The following is a 13,849-nucleotide window of genomic DNA, read 5'->3' as shown; positions in this document are numbered from 1 at the left end:
GATTGCTTTTATATTTTAATAGATGAGGCAGATATGGTTGAAGGAGAAGATATAACCACAGAAAGAGAGATTCTTATAGGGACAAGAAGCCTTCATAGCAAGCTGATGAAACAAGCAGCTAATAGAAGAGTAGACATACCATGCATACAGTTTCATAAAAAAACTGCAAATACTGGTTTAGAGATCTCGGATGACCTTGTTGGGTAATCCCTGTTTCAGAATCCCAGGCAAACCCAGGACTGCAGCACGTCAAACATGTGGCCTGGCTTTTAGCAGACTTTGCATATGAGAAAGTAATATCCAGGAGGAATCATTAACATCTTCCTGTAATCAGGAACTACGTCTCTAATCTATCTGTTTTACTGAAAATGTAATACTTGTGCTGTTCATGAAAGACAAGCACAGTGTCTCATGGTTGGGTATATTTTGGAAAGGGGGGGTGGGTGCAGGTGTATACAAGTGTTTTCTGATACACTGCAGCATGCTATAGTGAAGTATTTCAGTCCTGAATAGTTTCAGATACTGATGTTAGGACACTTGTATTTTACTTACAGTCTTACAAACACCATCAGAAGCATTCATTTCTTTCTTGCTGAGCGCTCTTGCTCATACCTTTCTGGAGATACTTGGCTAACAAAGGGCATGATTCAGATGATGTAGAAAAAAATTTAATATTTTTCTCTATAGTTTTTCTCTAAAATGAAAATTATTTCCACATTATTAATTTAAACTCAGGAGTCAGGATTTCTGTTTGAAATACTGATACTCAGGCTCTTTCCTAAGGAGCTATGCTTTTAGATCTGAGACAGTTTGCTGTATGTATCCACTGGATGCATGGTTACAGTAGTTGTGTTCCCTTTATACAAAATAAATCTTTGAAAATTTTTAATGCTGCTCATTTAATGACCTAAGAAAAGGCAAAGCACATTTACCTGCTTGAGAGTGTTTCCCAGATCTTGGTTTTCTATGTTTTTCTCTATTGATAGAATCATGAAATGGATAGGGTTGGAAAGGACCTTAAGATCATCTGAGGTCATGAGAGATGTCATTCTTTTTCTGAAGACTTCCAAAGTTGGTCTGATTATTGCTTCTGAGCAAGACAGCACATATCTTTGTTTCAGGTATTTTACTATAAGGTTACCTGATCCACAGGTAATCTAAATTTCCTTACTGTTTTTTTTACAGGTAGGTATTTCAGTTCGGTTTTTCTCCCAACATATTTTGATTTGGGAGAGGGGGATGAAAGACGAGGTGGAGGGAAAGAGAGAAGAGACAAAATCCTGGTTGACCTGCATATTGAAATCTTAGGCTGACAAAAGTACTTTTATTTTTTAATAGAAATTAATAACTACGTAAAAAAATATATATTGCACCTGTCTAACTGGTCCTTAACTGCTCAGAGTTCCGCAACTCCTTTTCAGCTGGTTGGAGGACCAGTGGCACCACCTGCTGGCATCCCTTGCTGGCAGTAGCACAGGGCTGCACCCGAATCTGAATTATCTAGTATCTACCAAATCTTGTATACTGCCGCAGTGATGTGGAGAGAAAGTGATGGTCCTGCTTTTCAAAAACCCAGTGCCACGTTGATCTTCACTACAATTAGCAATCAACCTGCATAAATGACTACTTCATATACTTCAGTCACAGGAAGATTAGGACCTGTAATTCACTCTCAGTGAATCATGTGGCATGATATATCTAGCACAAGATGTTTCAGACATGGGAAATGACTGTTAAGTACGTGATTGAAGCTTTCCCCCTCCCTTTTCTGTTGCTGAACTTCTTGCTTCTTGTGTGCATGTAGACAATGCAAGCAAGAGTAGAACAATGAATCCATAATAATGCTGGTATGGATTCATTTAAAGACAGAAATTAAAAGCATTGTGCCTGTGGCAGGTGGGGTGGAACTAAATGATCTTAAGGTTCTTTCAATTCTAACCCGTGATTCTACAAAATCTATGTTGCTATGTACTTATTGTGAATGACTAAACAATACCTGGTCAGTTTTCTGAAGCTTCCCGTAACTGCTAGCTGCTTGCCCACTGAGGGGTTTGGCTGGTGGACAGGCCTGGGGCAAGGAGAAGCAGCAGAAACAAACTCTTGAAGGCTCCCACTTTTCACTGTGCTCCCTTTGGTTTCCAAATTGTTGTGGTTCAATTATGTTATAAATGCTTGCTGAAAATTATCATGGAAAGAGATGGAAGAAATATTAAAATTCCCATCCTACATGCTTATGGTTCACTTGCCAGTAACTGAAGATCACAGACTCTATCACTCATCAGGGCAGTGGAAAAAAAAAACCCTTCTTTTATATTATACATGCCAATTAGTGAACAAATGCTAAGTTAGGGTGGAATATACTTGCCATTTCTGGGTTCATTTGGCCATTATTTTCATGTTAAGCACTGCAGTAGATATAGGAGACCAGTAAGGGGGCTGATACTGAGGGCTCCCTTTGGTGTTAGCATGTCAGAAGTAGCTGTCACCTTTGCTTCCTGATTCTCTTTACTCTTAATTTTTCTTTTCTTTAATGAGTCTTTGAACCAGAGGAATCCTGTTTAATTAAGCAAAACCTGGTTTCTGATCCTGAAATGAGGCCTGAGGAGACAACCCACACTTCTGTAGCTACTCATGCTCTCTGTGGGTACCTGGAGATCACTGCTGAGGTCTTGTCAAGTGCAGTCATGGAACACTGGGGAGGAAATGCATTGGAGCTTCTTGGTGCATTCTGCTTGAAATAGCGTACACAGATAATACTGTGAAAGAATCATGGTTTAGAAGTTGATGCTTAGCCAGGGATTTTGGGTAGGCCTTGCTCAGGCAAATGCAGAGACAGACAACCAAGGAGAAGAGATTCCACAACTTCTTGGTACTTGGATCGCTGACGAGAGACTATCCAGGCTCACCTAAGCTGTAATTATTATGAGACACAATCTTTGTTGGTGAAGAACACAATTTAAACAAACTTTTTCTCTCTTATTGATGGCTGTGTCACAGCAGAGGTACCTTGTTAAGGTAGCATGGAAGTTTCAGCGGCAAATTACAAACAAGACCCATCTTTCAGAACTGCATTTGGTGACTTACATGAGAACTGAACTGATTCAAAATGCCTCCAGGGAAGAATGTCCATGCTTCACTTTTATACTCATTGCAGTGTAAAAGCCTTCCTGTTCACGTGTGGTCTGTGACAGGCAGGCATCTCTTCATTTGTCTACTTTTGCTGATCTTTGGCACCATGGTCATCAGGGGGAGTCCAGCAGTTAATTTCACTGAGCCAGGTTTGTGAGCCTATACAAATTCAGTGTTTGAACAGCCCCAGGAGGCATGAAGGAATTTCAGACCCACTAAAGATTCTGTCCTATTTGGATAGTTCCATGGAGCCAGAGAGACAATATTTAATGACAGAGTGATTTAACCCGTGTATTTCTCAAGCACTCAAGTGGTGTCAACTTCAACCCATACTGAGTATAGGCATTTCATTATAGAAAGATAATGAGCTTACTCAGGGGCTTCATATTTTGTGTTGCACACTGTCAAATATTTTCTTACCAACATAACTGGCTGTCTAAACTGCCGAGTTTATACAAGTCCATTATAATTTGTGCACTGATTAAATATTAAACCAGTGTGTATTTTCAGAGGAAATAAATTTAGAGCAGACCACTTTGTTCTTTAGCAAAGGATCTCTGCTCCTGTCAGTTAGGAGATGGAGCAAAAATGCTTCCCTCTAATAGCATAATCATTCAAAATGTTTGCAAGGATTTCTTTGTAAAATATGTGCTTGTGCTTTAGAGTCATTCTTCTATTTCAAAATGAGGATAAAAAGGTATAAGATTCAACAGCTGACAAGGTGATGCAGGCTTACAAACAATATGGAGGAGAAAGGGCTCAATTCCGTATGAGTTATCCATTTAGGTAGAAATGTAAAACAGAAGATGCTTCGCCATGCCATTTAATTTTCAAGATTTTGTTCAGAAGCCTTCTCCTGTCTCTTAATAAATTTTAATGGTTTAACTTTATAGCCACCTGAGGTACTGCTTTGCAAAGCAGTAAGCCAACATAAACTTCTACACCTTCAGTTTCTTAAGCATGTTTTAACACACACCACTGATGCTTTCTTTCATTTTAACAGGTAGCACTTTTAGCATTTATGACTTTTACTAAAATCGGTAGGTTTATTTTTTCAGATTTTGAGAATGACCACGGTCTTGCAATATGAGACACAAAAAAGCTGCACTCTTGTGTTAGATTCGGTGTATCTACTGATGCCTTGGCATGTGGAGACTTGTGTGTGTTTGTGTTTCCACCTAGGAAAAGATGTACTTTGACTTTCATTGTCATTTTCATACGTTTTTCTGTGTCATTCTTTTTCTCCTTTTCTTCCATCTTAATAGTGCAAATTGGAAATCAACCTTTTTTTGGGGGGGAGTGACAGGTAATACTTTGAATACATAATGTTGTCGGTAATTTAATGGGAGTTTTTCCAGTGTAAAGGTCTCCCAGGTCTGCCCCTCAAGTGTACTGAGCACATCATTAATCTAAAACATGTGCTTGCTGAATTTTACTATGAACATGCAGTAAAAATATTCGTGTCTTTATGCTGAACAAGTCTGATGTGCTTTAGTGCCCATAAGTGATGAAGAGGAAGGAGGCATTCTCTTTGATAACGTTGCGAAATCTGGCATTGACCCCTTTGACACCTCTTCGGGATCAGTGCAGCTGATAGCGATCAAACCTGTGGCTCTACCTGCGGTTCATGCTGCATCAGAGAGGAGCCAGGAATCTGCCATCATTAATGGAGAGGTAAGGGCTGTCAGATAATGTCTTCAGTTGTTTCCTTGGCTACATCCATGGGTGAAACAATCTGAAGCCTGTTAGACTTGAGGACCGGTAAAAGCTTTTCACTCTGATTCTATATAAAGTCCCATTAGCATTGCAGGCTCAGAGATCAGTGTATTTAAGATCTGCTCTTTCACAACGCACCTATGAATGCGTGTGACCTTGGAAGAGACCATTATCTATATTTCTACCTTCCCAACATCCTTCTCTGTTATCATATTCTTTTTAACAAAATGAGTAATGAAGACCAAGAGCAGAATAAGAATTCGTCTTCACTAATTCTGTGGCTGAGCATGGAAATGTACATAGATCATCTGAGTACCAAGCTGATCTTTCTATACTGAGCAATGCATCCCATTCAGAGCAAGAATGGATGCAGCAGCACCATGGGTTTGCTCAGTCTGCACTCCAGCCTGTGCACAGAGGGATGCAGTTGTTTCCTGGGAACAAAATGGGATAGCACAAGCATCTGATCCAGGTGCTGGCCAAAAAACAGTGCTTTGGCTCAAACACTTGTTGGAGTTTGGTTATTCATATTTTTATGTAGATTTAATCAAGACTGGTTCATTTACAGTGGGCTGAGGCTTTGATAGAGTCGTTGAGCATAGTGGGGACAAGCCAGAATGGTGTCTTGTTTGTAAGACACTAATTTGTAAGACACTGCAACGATCTTTTAAAGATCAGCCAGAAACTGCCTGATGCTGTTTAAAAGCAACAAGGAGGGCTGCAGCCAAAGACACAGTAAAAGACAATGTCATCAGGCTTCCCATGTGGGCCTGGATTAGTCTGTTGTGCTCTGTTTCGTACTTTTATTTTAAGCCCTGATGTGCCCTATGGTTTCCAGACTTGGAGAAAGGCTTGTTTAGATTTCAGCATCTATTTTCTGTAAGTCAGCAGGATGGCACATTTGGTGCTGTGTGCTCTCGTGTACATACATTTGAAATTTGTGAGAAGACTCTGGAAGCACAGAGCCCAAGTAAACAGCTCATTTCCATGTAACTGGCAATTTGAAACAGGAGGGAAATTTCCTCAGTACTTAGGAGCATTGTGGGACCTGACCTGTACTGGGTTAGACCAAACATCAGTTTATCTAGGGATCTTGTCCTTAAATAAGGGGCCCATAACAGATTTGTAAGAAAGCATATAAATAAAAGGAACACATGATGATATTTCACAGGAATTCTTCCCCAGCCACCAGTGATGACTTACTTAAGGTTTTCTGAAGTCAAGGGTGATATCTCTCTCTACTTATAGGACCTTGGAAGGTTCTCATCCATGAGTCCTCCCTGTGATGCCCAAAAGCATGCACTATGTTGGGTCACAACAATTGGCTAACATCATCAGTGTTTTTCTTCAGTGGGTGTATCTGAGTCACTGTTGTAATGGTACATATTTTTTAGGCTAAAATTATTTAACCATCTGCCAAGGCATAAAAATGCAGCAACTCTGTTCACTTGCAGTTCCTCACTGCTTGCAGATGGCATGGTGGGGTGCAAAATGCGCTCTGTAAGATGACACATGCAGCGCATCAAACATGCTCCGACAGTGCTGTTTGGAAGTAGCCAGCCCAGCATCATCCTTTTAACATCTTTTTGCCTTTTAGGTAAACAAGGCTTTGAAGCAGAAGTCCGATATAGAACATTACCGCAACAAACTGCGCTTGAAAGCCAAGAGGAAGGGATACTATGATTTCCCACAGGTTGATAATAACAAGGGGCTGACAGACAGAAAAAGAATGTATGAAAAAAACCAGAAAGAACTTGACCACATTTTGGGTCCAGACGCAGATGTCCCGTCGCCATTTGCTGAGCCAAAGAACAGGTGAGTCTTTTTATATGTAGTTCTTTCTTTGTCTGGGAGAAAAGTTGATGTCCAGAGGTTGTAGGGAATCAAAGGGTTTGTTCTTGATGAGCCAACTGTTTGCTGTGTGCTCAGCTGGCCCCTCCCACTTTATGAAGAAAATTCATATAACCCATGATTATTTATGAAAATATGTCATCTGGTAAATCTGCAATGTGTTTAAAAAGAAAAAAATGGAAAGACAAAAAAAAAAAAAAGGGGAAGGGGTTGTAGCAAGTTCTTGGGTGTAATTTTCCAAGTCAGGTAAAAAGAAAAAGAGGTAGGCATGTTCTTGGTAATACTGAGAGTGAACTAAAGCCAGGAAGTTAGCATCTGAATTTGCTCTTTCCCAAAGTTCAGTGGTGGTGTTATTTTGTCATTATTTTTATCTGAATATGTTGCAGTAGGCATACAAGAACACAACCAGTATGTGGTCCGTGTATTTCAGTATGTCCTGCAGGGATGGTGTCTGTATTAACACCTGTATATAAGGTTGTGTTTATACCTGTAGCTGATGATCTTTCTGTGCCCTTTACAGAGAAATTCATAATTTGCTTATCTGTGATGTGAAACTGACATATTGTATAACAGTACTAACGTCTGATTAACACTTCGCTGTCTTTTGAGGATGGCACATCAGTAGCATTTATCTCTCAATTTTAGAAATGAGGGGGGAGTGCACATCCTGGTTCTGCCTGAGCTTGTGGGTGGACCTGCTCTGCTGCTGGTGCTTTCTGAAACACAAGTTGGCACATTGAAAAGAGGGGATCATACCAGTCCTACCTCAGGAGTGGTACAGTGTGCAGATTCCTCTTATTTAGGGGTGGTGGAGGTATGAAGAATTATAGGAGAGTGTTTGAAATTGAACCTCACCCTGTGAGGGCTCTGGTTCTTGTGGAACCAGTAGCACTGATCCATTGTCCTGGGTTCAGCAGTAGAAGTCATTTTTCTCCTTAGTAGCTGGCGCAGTGCTGTGTTTTTGACTTTTGGCCTGGGAACAGCGCTGATAACACAGATGTTTTTAGTTACTGCTCAAATGTTTACTCTGACCAAGGACTTTCTGAGTCTCATGCTCTGCCAGGGAGGAGAGGAAGCTGGGAGGAAGCAGAGACAGGACACCTGACCCAAACTAGACAAAGAGGTATTCCATACCATAGCACGTCATGCCCAGGATGTAAACTGGGAGTTACCCAGAAGGGCGACTTCTCTGCTCGGTTGGACTGGGTAACTGGGTAACAGTGAGCAGTTGTATTCTTTTCCATTGTTATTCCTCTTATCATTATTATTCTTATTGGTGGTAGCAGTACTGGTTTTTGTTATACCTTGGTGATTTGACTGTTCTTATCTCAACCCATGGGAGTTACATTCTTTCGATTCTCCTCCCCATCCCTCCAGGAGCGGGGCAGGAGGGAAGAAGCGGGGAAGTAAGCGAGCGAGACTGCATGGCTGACAGAGTTTAAACCATGACATCCATGAGAGAAAAAGGGATACTGAATTACATTTCCTCTGGAAATGGCCCTCATGCCTGGAGGCACATTCTTGCATCTCATCTCCTGGGAAGTTCAGACCAAGTTTTTCCTATGAGCACAAATCATGACTGCATTCAAAGCACTGGTGGTGACACAGTCTTTGCACACAGTGCAACTTCAGCACTTACCCTAGGGGCAGAGATGAAAAAGACTGTAATGCGAAATATAGAAGCAGTTTTGGTTCAGAATATAGATGAAAGCTGTGACCAAATGAACTTCAACAGGTCTAAGAGTTGAATGACTGCAAGATACTGGCATGATGGGCCATTTCCCAGGGTTTTGCTGGTCAATGAAGAAAAAAGATGCTGGCTTAACTGTACGTTATGTCCTTGTTGGAGAGTCCAGGGCATAATTTCCTTGTGCAGTTTTCCAGTGTGGGAGGAATAAACTGCTCCAAATGCACTGAAAAGTAAAATACTGATCCATCAGAACACAAAAGTCCTGCTCTGTCTGCATGGTCTGTCCAGAAGGTAAAGATAGGACAGTAAAAACATTGGTATGATGTGCGCTGCACACATAGTGAAGGACTGTGTTACTTTGGATGTTTATTATGCACCACATGCCATGTAGGAAACATGACCCATGAAGCTTTAATGCTAGCCATCTGCTTTTTATTCAGTATACTGATGTTTGCTTGTTCATGTGCCAATGTACTGAAAGGTCCCGGAATACATTTTTTCTGCATGCTTTCTGATATGTTGTGTAAACCTGTCACAGACTGTTTGAGATAGTGATCACTGGCAGGATATAAACTGCTTGAAGGCAGGTATACTGCTGTACAGGAATGATTGCATTGTGTAGCTGAACCATAAAAGACTGACTGCCAGATTTACTTGTTAAATATGAAGTCTCTGTCCCTACATAGGAAGAGAGAAGAATAATGCCTGATGCTCTTTCTGTAAAGACACAAAGCATTTAATGAACTTCACAGATGTCGCAGATGTTTGCAAACAAATCAGTTCCAAAGTCTATCTAACATTTCTACACTAAGACTTAGAACTGAACTTGATATAGTGTAACGCATATAACAGCATTATTGCCTTAATTTTTCTAACTAAAAATAAGGTGGCTAAACCAGCACTGCTGGAGGAAAACCTTGAATAATACTACAAGGCAATGTGGGTTTATGAATCAATAAAATTGTATTTTTGTAACAAAATAAAATTGCTTTTAAAACAATCTGTGCTAGCATAAAATTGAAAAGATTTGATCTCTGACTTTTTCTGCTTTCAATCGTTGTTTATACGTTACAGTTACAGCAATTAAAACCTGAAAAAAATATCATAGTTTCTAGAGAGAAGGTCTATTATACTCTTTTCTTTTTCGTATATATTCCACTAACTTAAATCACATTACTACAGCATTTCCAAAACACACCAGAAAATGAAGGTGCCTTTGATTACATTACTCAAGATCACCTTTACCTTTTGGATTTATTTTAAATTATATTTAAAAGTGATTTTCAAGACATTGCTACTAAATAATTTGATTGGTTCAAGAACAAACAGCTCTTAGTACCTTGGGAGTCTCCTGTACCACAGAATTTCTGTTTTGAAATGTTCTGGTTGTTCCCAGAAGGCACTTACTAACCCTTTTGGAATGCCAGTTGTTAGCGTTTGTACCTCCTTTCTCATTAATAAAACTCTCTTAAATGAGATAATTGGTAATCTCAAGGCAATTTTTAAGAGTCTTCTGATTATATGAACTATTCTGGGATTTTCTTTACTTGTTTTAAATCAGGTCAAGTATCTGCATATATTAGAGAGCTGTATACTTGAATTCCTTAGAAAATATATCACAACTGCATCAACTAAGTATGTATGGATCTATTGTAAAACATGCATGAAATTCTAGAGACCTTTAATGTAGGAACATAAAGGTTGTCAGATCTGATTAGCCTTAGCATAACGTAGCTCCCTATGTTTTCTGGTAATACTGACCACATAGTCTTGGAAGAAACAAGATAAGGCATTTTACACAATAATATTTTTATAGGGGACATTTATTCCAAAACCTCTGCTTACGTTCTGTTTTGGCAGTGCATTTGGGACTTTCAAATGTGTGTAAAGAACTGAGCGACACAGAAGTTTTTGAAAGTTGCATTAAAATTAAGTATATGCCTGAACACTTAGTTTAATCAGAAGTGTAAAACTGATTTTTTTTTTTGTCCTGTGTTTTATCCTGTCTGGTGGTGTAGATGTCTGTCTTTCTGTATTTCTGCAAACCAGTTTCTGCTGCTCTAATCTGTCAAGGCAAAACGTTCTGTTAAGCATATCTGTAATATCTGAAGAATTAGTGAATTAATTTAGACTGTGTTTCACTGATAGTTCTTAAGATGTTAAACCATGAAGTCTTACTAATTGTTCAATGGAACAATCTAAATATGGTTTCTTCTTATGTCAGGATTTTTCCAATAGCTGAAATATTGTAGTAGATCTCTTTCTTTGTAATTATTCAGGCAGTCCCAAACATTTCATTCCAGAGATCTTATTTTTACACCATTTATGAACTCAAATAGGGCTCTCAGCCACAGGCCCACCTAACTTTATGGCATGCATTTTTTGCCTTTTAATCAAATCTTCGCATGAGATTGCATTTTCTTTCAAGTTACCTGGCATGCATAAGAGAATGTTGGAAAACTCACCCAAACCTTCTACCTTCAATAGCCCCTTTTGAGTCTTCTGTGATTCCAACAAATATATCAGTCATGGCTGAAGGGCTGCCATGCTGTGCCTTTGAAAACTTCCCTTGCTGTAGTGTCAAAATCATGCCACCACTGTGTTGAACCCATTAGCACAGCAGCAATCTTTTGCTAAGGTTTGGTTGAAAGGCAAAAATACTTGTAATTTTTTAACTTTTCTAATGTAAAAATGTACTTGGATGAATGTGATGCACTAAGAATGTTTTTACTTCTCGTAAGTAACTGAATAAAGTAATGTTGACACACAATATTACTACAACACAACTACTTGGGTAGTACCAGCTACTCAAGACAACCTTGAGAAAATAAGGAATAAGTGTATGTTTCCAGTCAGTCTGTGAGGGTTAGTTAAGAGTTGCTGTCTTCAAGTGCCAGAGGAAGAGACAATATATCCCAGCATATATCTACTTTTAATATCTTGAAGAGAATGACTGCACAAAACAGAAAAATAGTATGACTAGGCAAAGATAACTTTATATAACAACAGTGTAATTACTGTGTTAATAAATGAAGCTGGTGTGCCATTATTTGATCTGTTCCTGATCTACAAGGGGAGGAGGAGCGCTTCTCTGGGGTATTCAAGAAATGGAGTAATGACCAGATATGCTATAAGAGCAACATTTCTTAAAATTTTCTGGTTTAGATGTAGCCTTCTTAAAAGATGCAGCTTGATGCAACATCAAGTTCCCATATCACAATTTGGCAACTGCTCCTGAAGCGTTTATGCAGGGATATATGTCTTACAGAGGAATGCTATATTTGGTTTTGTAGAACCAACAAGGGAAGAAATGGTTGCACTGGAAAGATTACAGGCTATTTTGGGTATTGAGCTATAGGCTGTTTTTCTATTACATTTGCTTCCCCTTGATTCTGAGCACACAGTGGTAAAGGCTCAGCACCTAGAGATGCCTTTGCCAGTGCTTCCCAGCTGGAAGCAGTTTAATCCCAGGGAGTACAGCTTTCTGATAAAGTTGTGGCCAGTTACTAAACTGGCTATTTAAAACAGCATCTTGCAAGCAGTTGCCTCCCACTCCTGTCTCTTCCTGTTCACTTTGCTGGGTGTTTGTTTCAGTGGAGTGTTATTCTGCTCCTTGCTTGTTCCTCAGGATCAGCAACCAAAATCCCTGCTCTTCAGCTGAGTGTGTGGAAGGCCCTATTATTTTTTTATAATAGCACCTATTTATTTTTTATAAATTTGGATCGTATCACCTGAGGTCAAAAGTGTTCTCATATCTTTCTGGGACATAGTTAATTTGAAAAGCTTCCACTTATGATGTTCATGTCTTTATGTGGCTTTATTTTTTTAAGAGTAAACAAAATTAATGATTTCTTGAAAAATATGACTGATTTCTATCACTTACATGTACATAGATAGAATATCCTATTATTAAGTGGCATTTTTATAAACCCCATAATTTTAGAATAAAGGTAAGTATTGAAAACTGCTGCCTGTCTCTTTTTTGTTTTCATTTTACTGTTTTCTTGTTTCACATTTTCTAGGCAACCACTGAAGAACTCTGTATACAGAAGCAGGCAGTCTTTGAACAGCCCTAGCCCAGGAGAAACTGAGATGGATCTTCTTGTGACTCGAGAAAGACCTAGACGGGGAATCCGTAACAGTGGATATGACGTGAGTTTATCAGATATATGTAGAGAAATTTTCTCAGCAAGGTCTTAACTTACTCCTAAAACCAGGTAACTATTGGTAAGCTACAAGCCAGAGTGGCACTGGGAGCTTAACATTACAGTACTTCGTGTGCGCTCAACAACCTGAAAAAAGCTCAGGATACTCAAAGCACAGGCTCTCTCATAAACTTTATGGCTGTACATCATTTTGCAGTCTGAAATGCAAACAAAACATTTGCCCTGAAATCCATTGTTTGCCAAAGTATGGAATTTTGAATTTAGATAGTTCTTTTAAGAAGTAATCCACTGACGTAATACTGGGCCTTTGATTTTGGTTTTTTTTTTCATTGCAATTAAATCTCCTGTTTGTTCTGTAGCCCTGGTGCTGCTCTCTGGAGTCAGAAGAATGAACAGCCAACTTCTGGGAATTTCACTGAAATCCAGATGTCAGTGTTTTATTGAAATCCCCTAGGAAGAGATATTGTCCTCTTACTGTCTCAGAATGGGGAGAGTTTTGCATAGATAAATGTCAAAACCAGCCAGAGGAGATGCTGGTTTATGGTCCAAGGAACTCATGCAGCCAGCACAAGGCAGATGAGTTGTCTCATGCAGTCTTAACACATGGTGGGTGCAGGCTGACACTGTGTGCACCCAGAATGAGCATAAAAATAGCCCCCACGCTGGGGTAATGTAGAAGTTTTTAGTCCTTTGTCATGTATACAAAAAGTTATAGCTTAGCAATCCCTGAAAATCAGTCCCTAAAAATGGTTTAAACCAGTCTGGAAAATAAGGGAGTTCATCCTCTAAACAAGCATTTTGTCAGTTCTCTCTCGGCTGTGAGGGATGCATTTTTAGCAAGGTGAAGGAATGTGCCAAGTTCAGGGGATGTGCCAAGGGAAGTTTAAATCCTTTACAGAATTCTTCACAGCTTGTTGTTGGTGTCATATTCCTTAAATTATTTCCTGCATGTGAATGCTTCCTATCAGATTGCATGAGTCCTGTTGTGCCATGTGAGAGAGATAACTGGTGCACTGCTTTGAGGCACCAGAATACATCACTGTAGCCTGGAAAAACAAAGGTATAATCTGTTGAAATAGGCTTTACATTTTGCAAAATAATTTCCTCACAATATTTCCTTTCTTTTTCAAGCTTTCTTAGATAAAAACATCGTCAAGCCAGCCTTCTTCCCTCAGCATCCTGAAAATCCTGTTTCAAGAAAGTGAGGGAATTTTTTAACATGCTAATAAAAGCTGTTTTTTCACAGGTGATATTTTTCTGAAGTTAAAGTTGAAAACATTCTAGGAGCAGGCATGGC

The 13,849-nt window shown here is 39.3% G+C and overlaps 1 protein-coding gene across 1 annotated transcript in view; it reads left to right on the top strand.

The window, feature by feature from the left end:
* KIAA1549L (KIAA1549 like) overlaps positions 1-13,849 on the top strand; it is a 121,307-nt gene that overhangs the window by 84,910 nt on the left and 22,548 nt on the right. Inside the window, exons 15-17 of the mRNA XM_034065390.1 lie at positions 4,625-4,803; positions 6,443-6,660; positions 12,409-12,538. Coding sequence (XP_033921281.1) covers positions 4,625-4,803; positions 6,443-6,660; positions 12,409-12,538 — 527 coding nt within the window. The remainder of the gene's footprint in view (positions 1-4,624; positions 4,804-6,442; positions 6,661-12,408; positions 12,539-13,849) is intronic.

The sequence above is a fragment of the Melopsittacus undulatus genome, chromosome 8 (genome assembly GCF_012275295.1).
Source record: "Melopsittacus undulatus isolate bMelUnd1 chromosome 8, bMelUnd1.mat.Z, whole genome shotgun sequence".
NCBI classification, from domain to species: Eukaryota; Metazoa; Chordata; class Aves; order Psittaciformes; family Psittaculidae; genus Melopsittacus; species Melopsittacus undulatus.
Note: the sequence above shows the minus strand (reverse complement) of the source record. Positions and strands in the feature narration are given on the sequence as shown.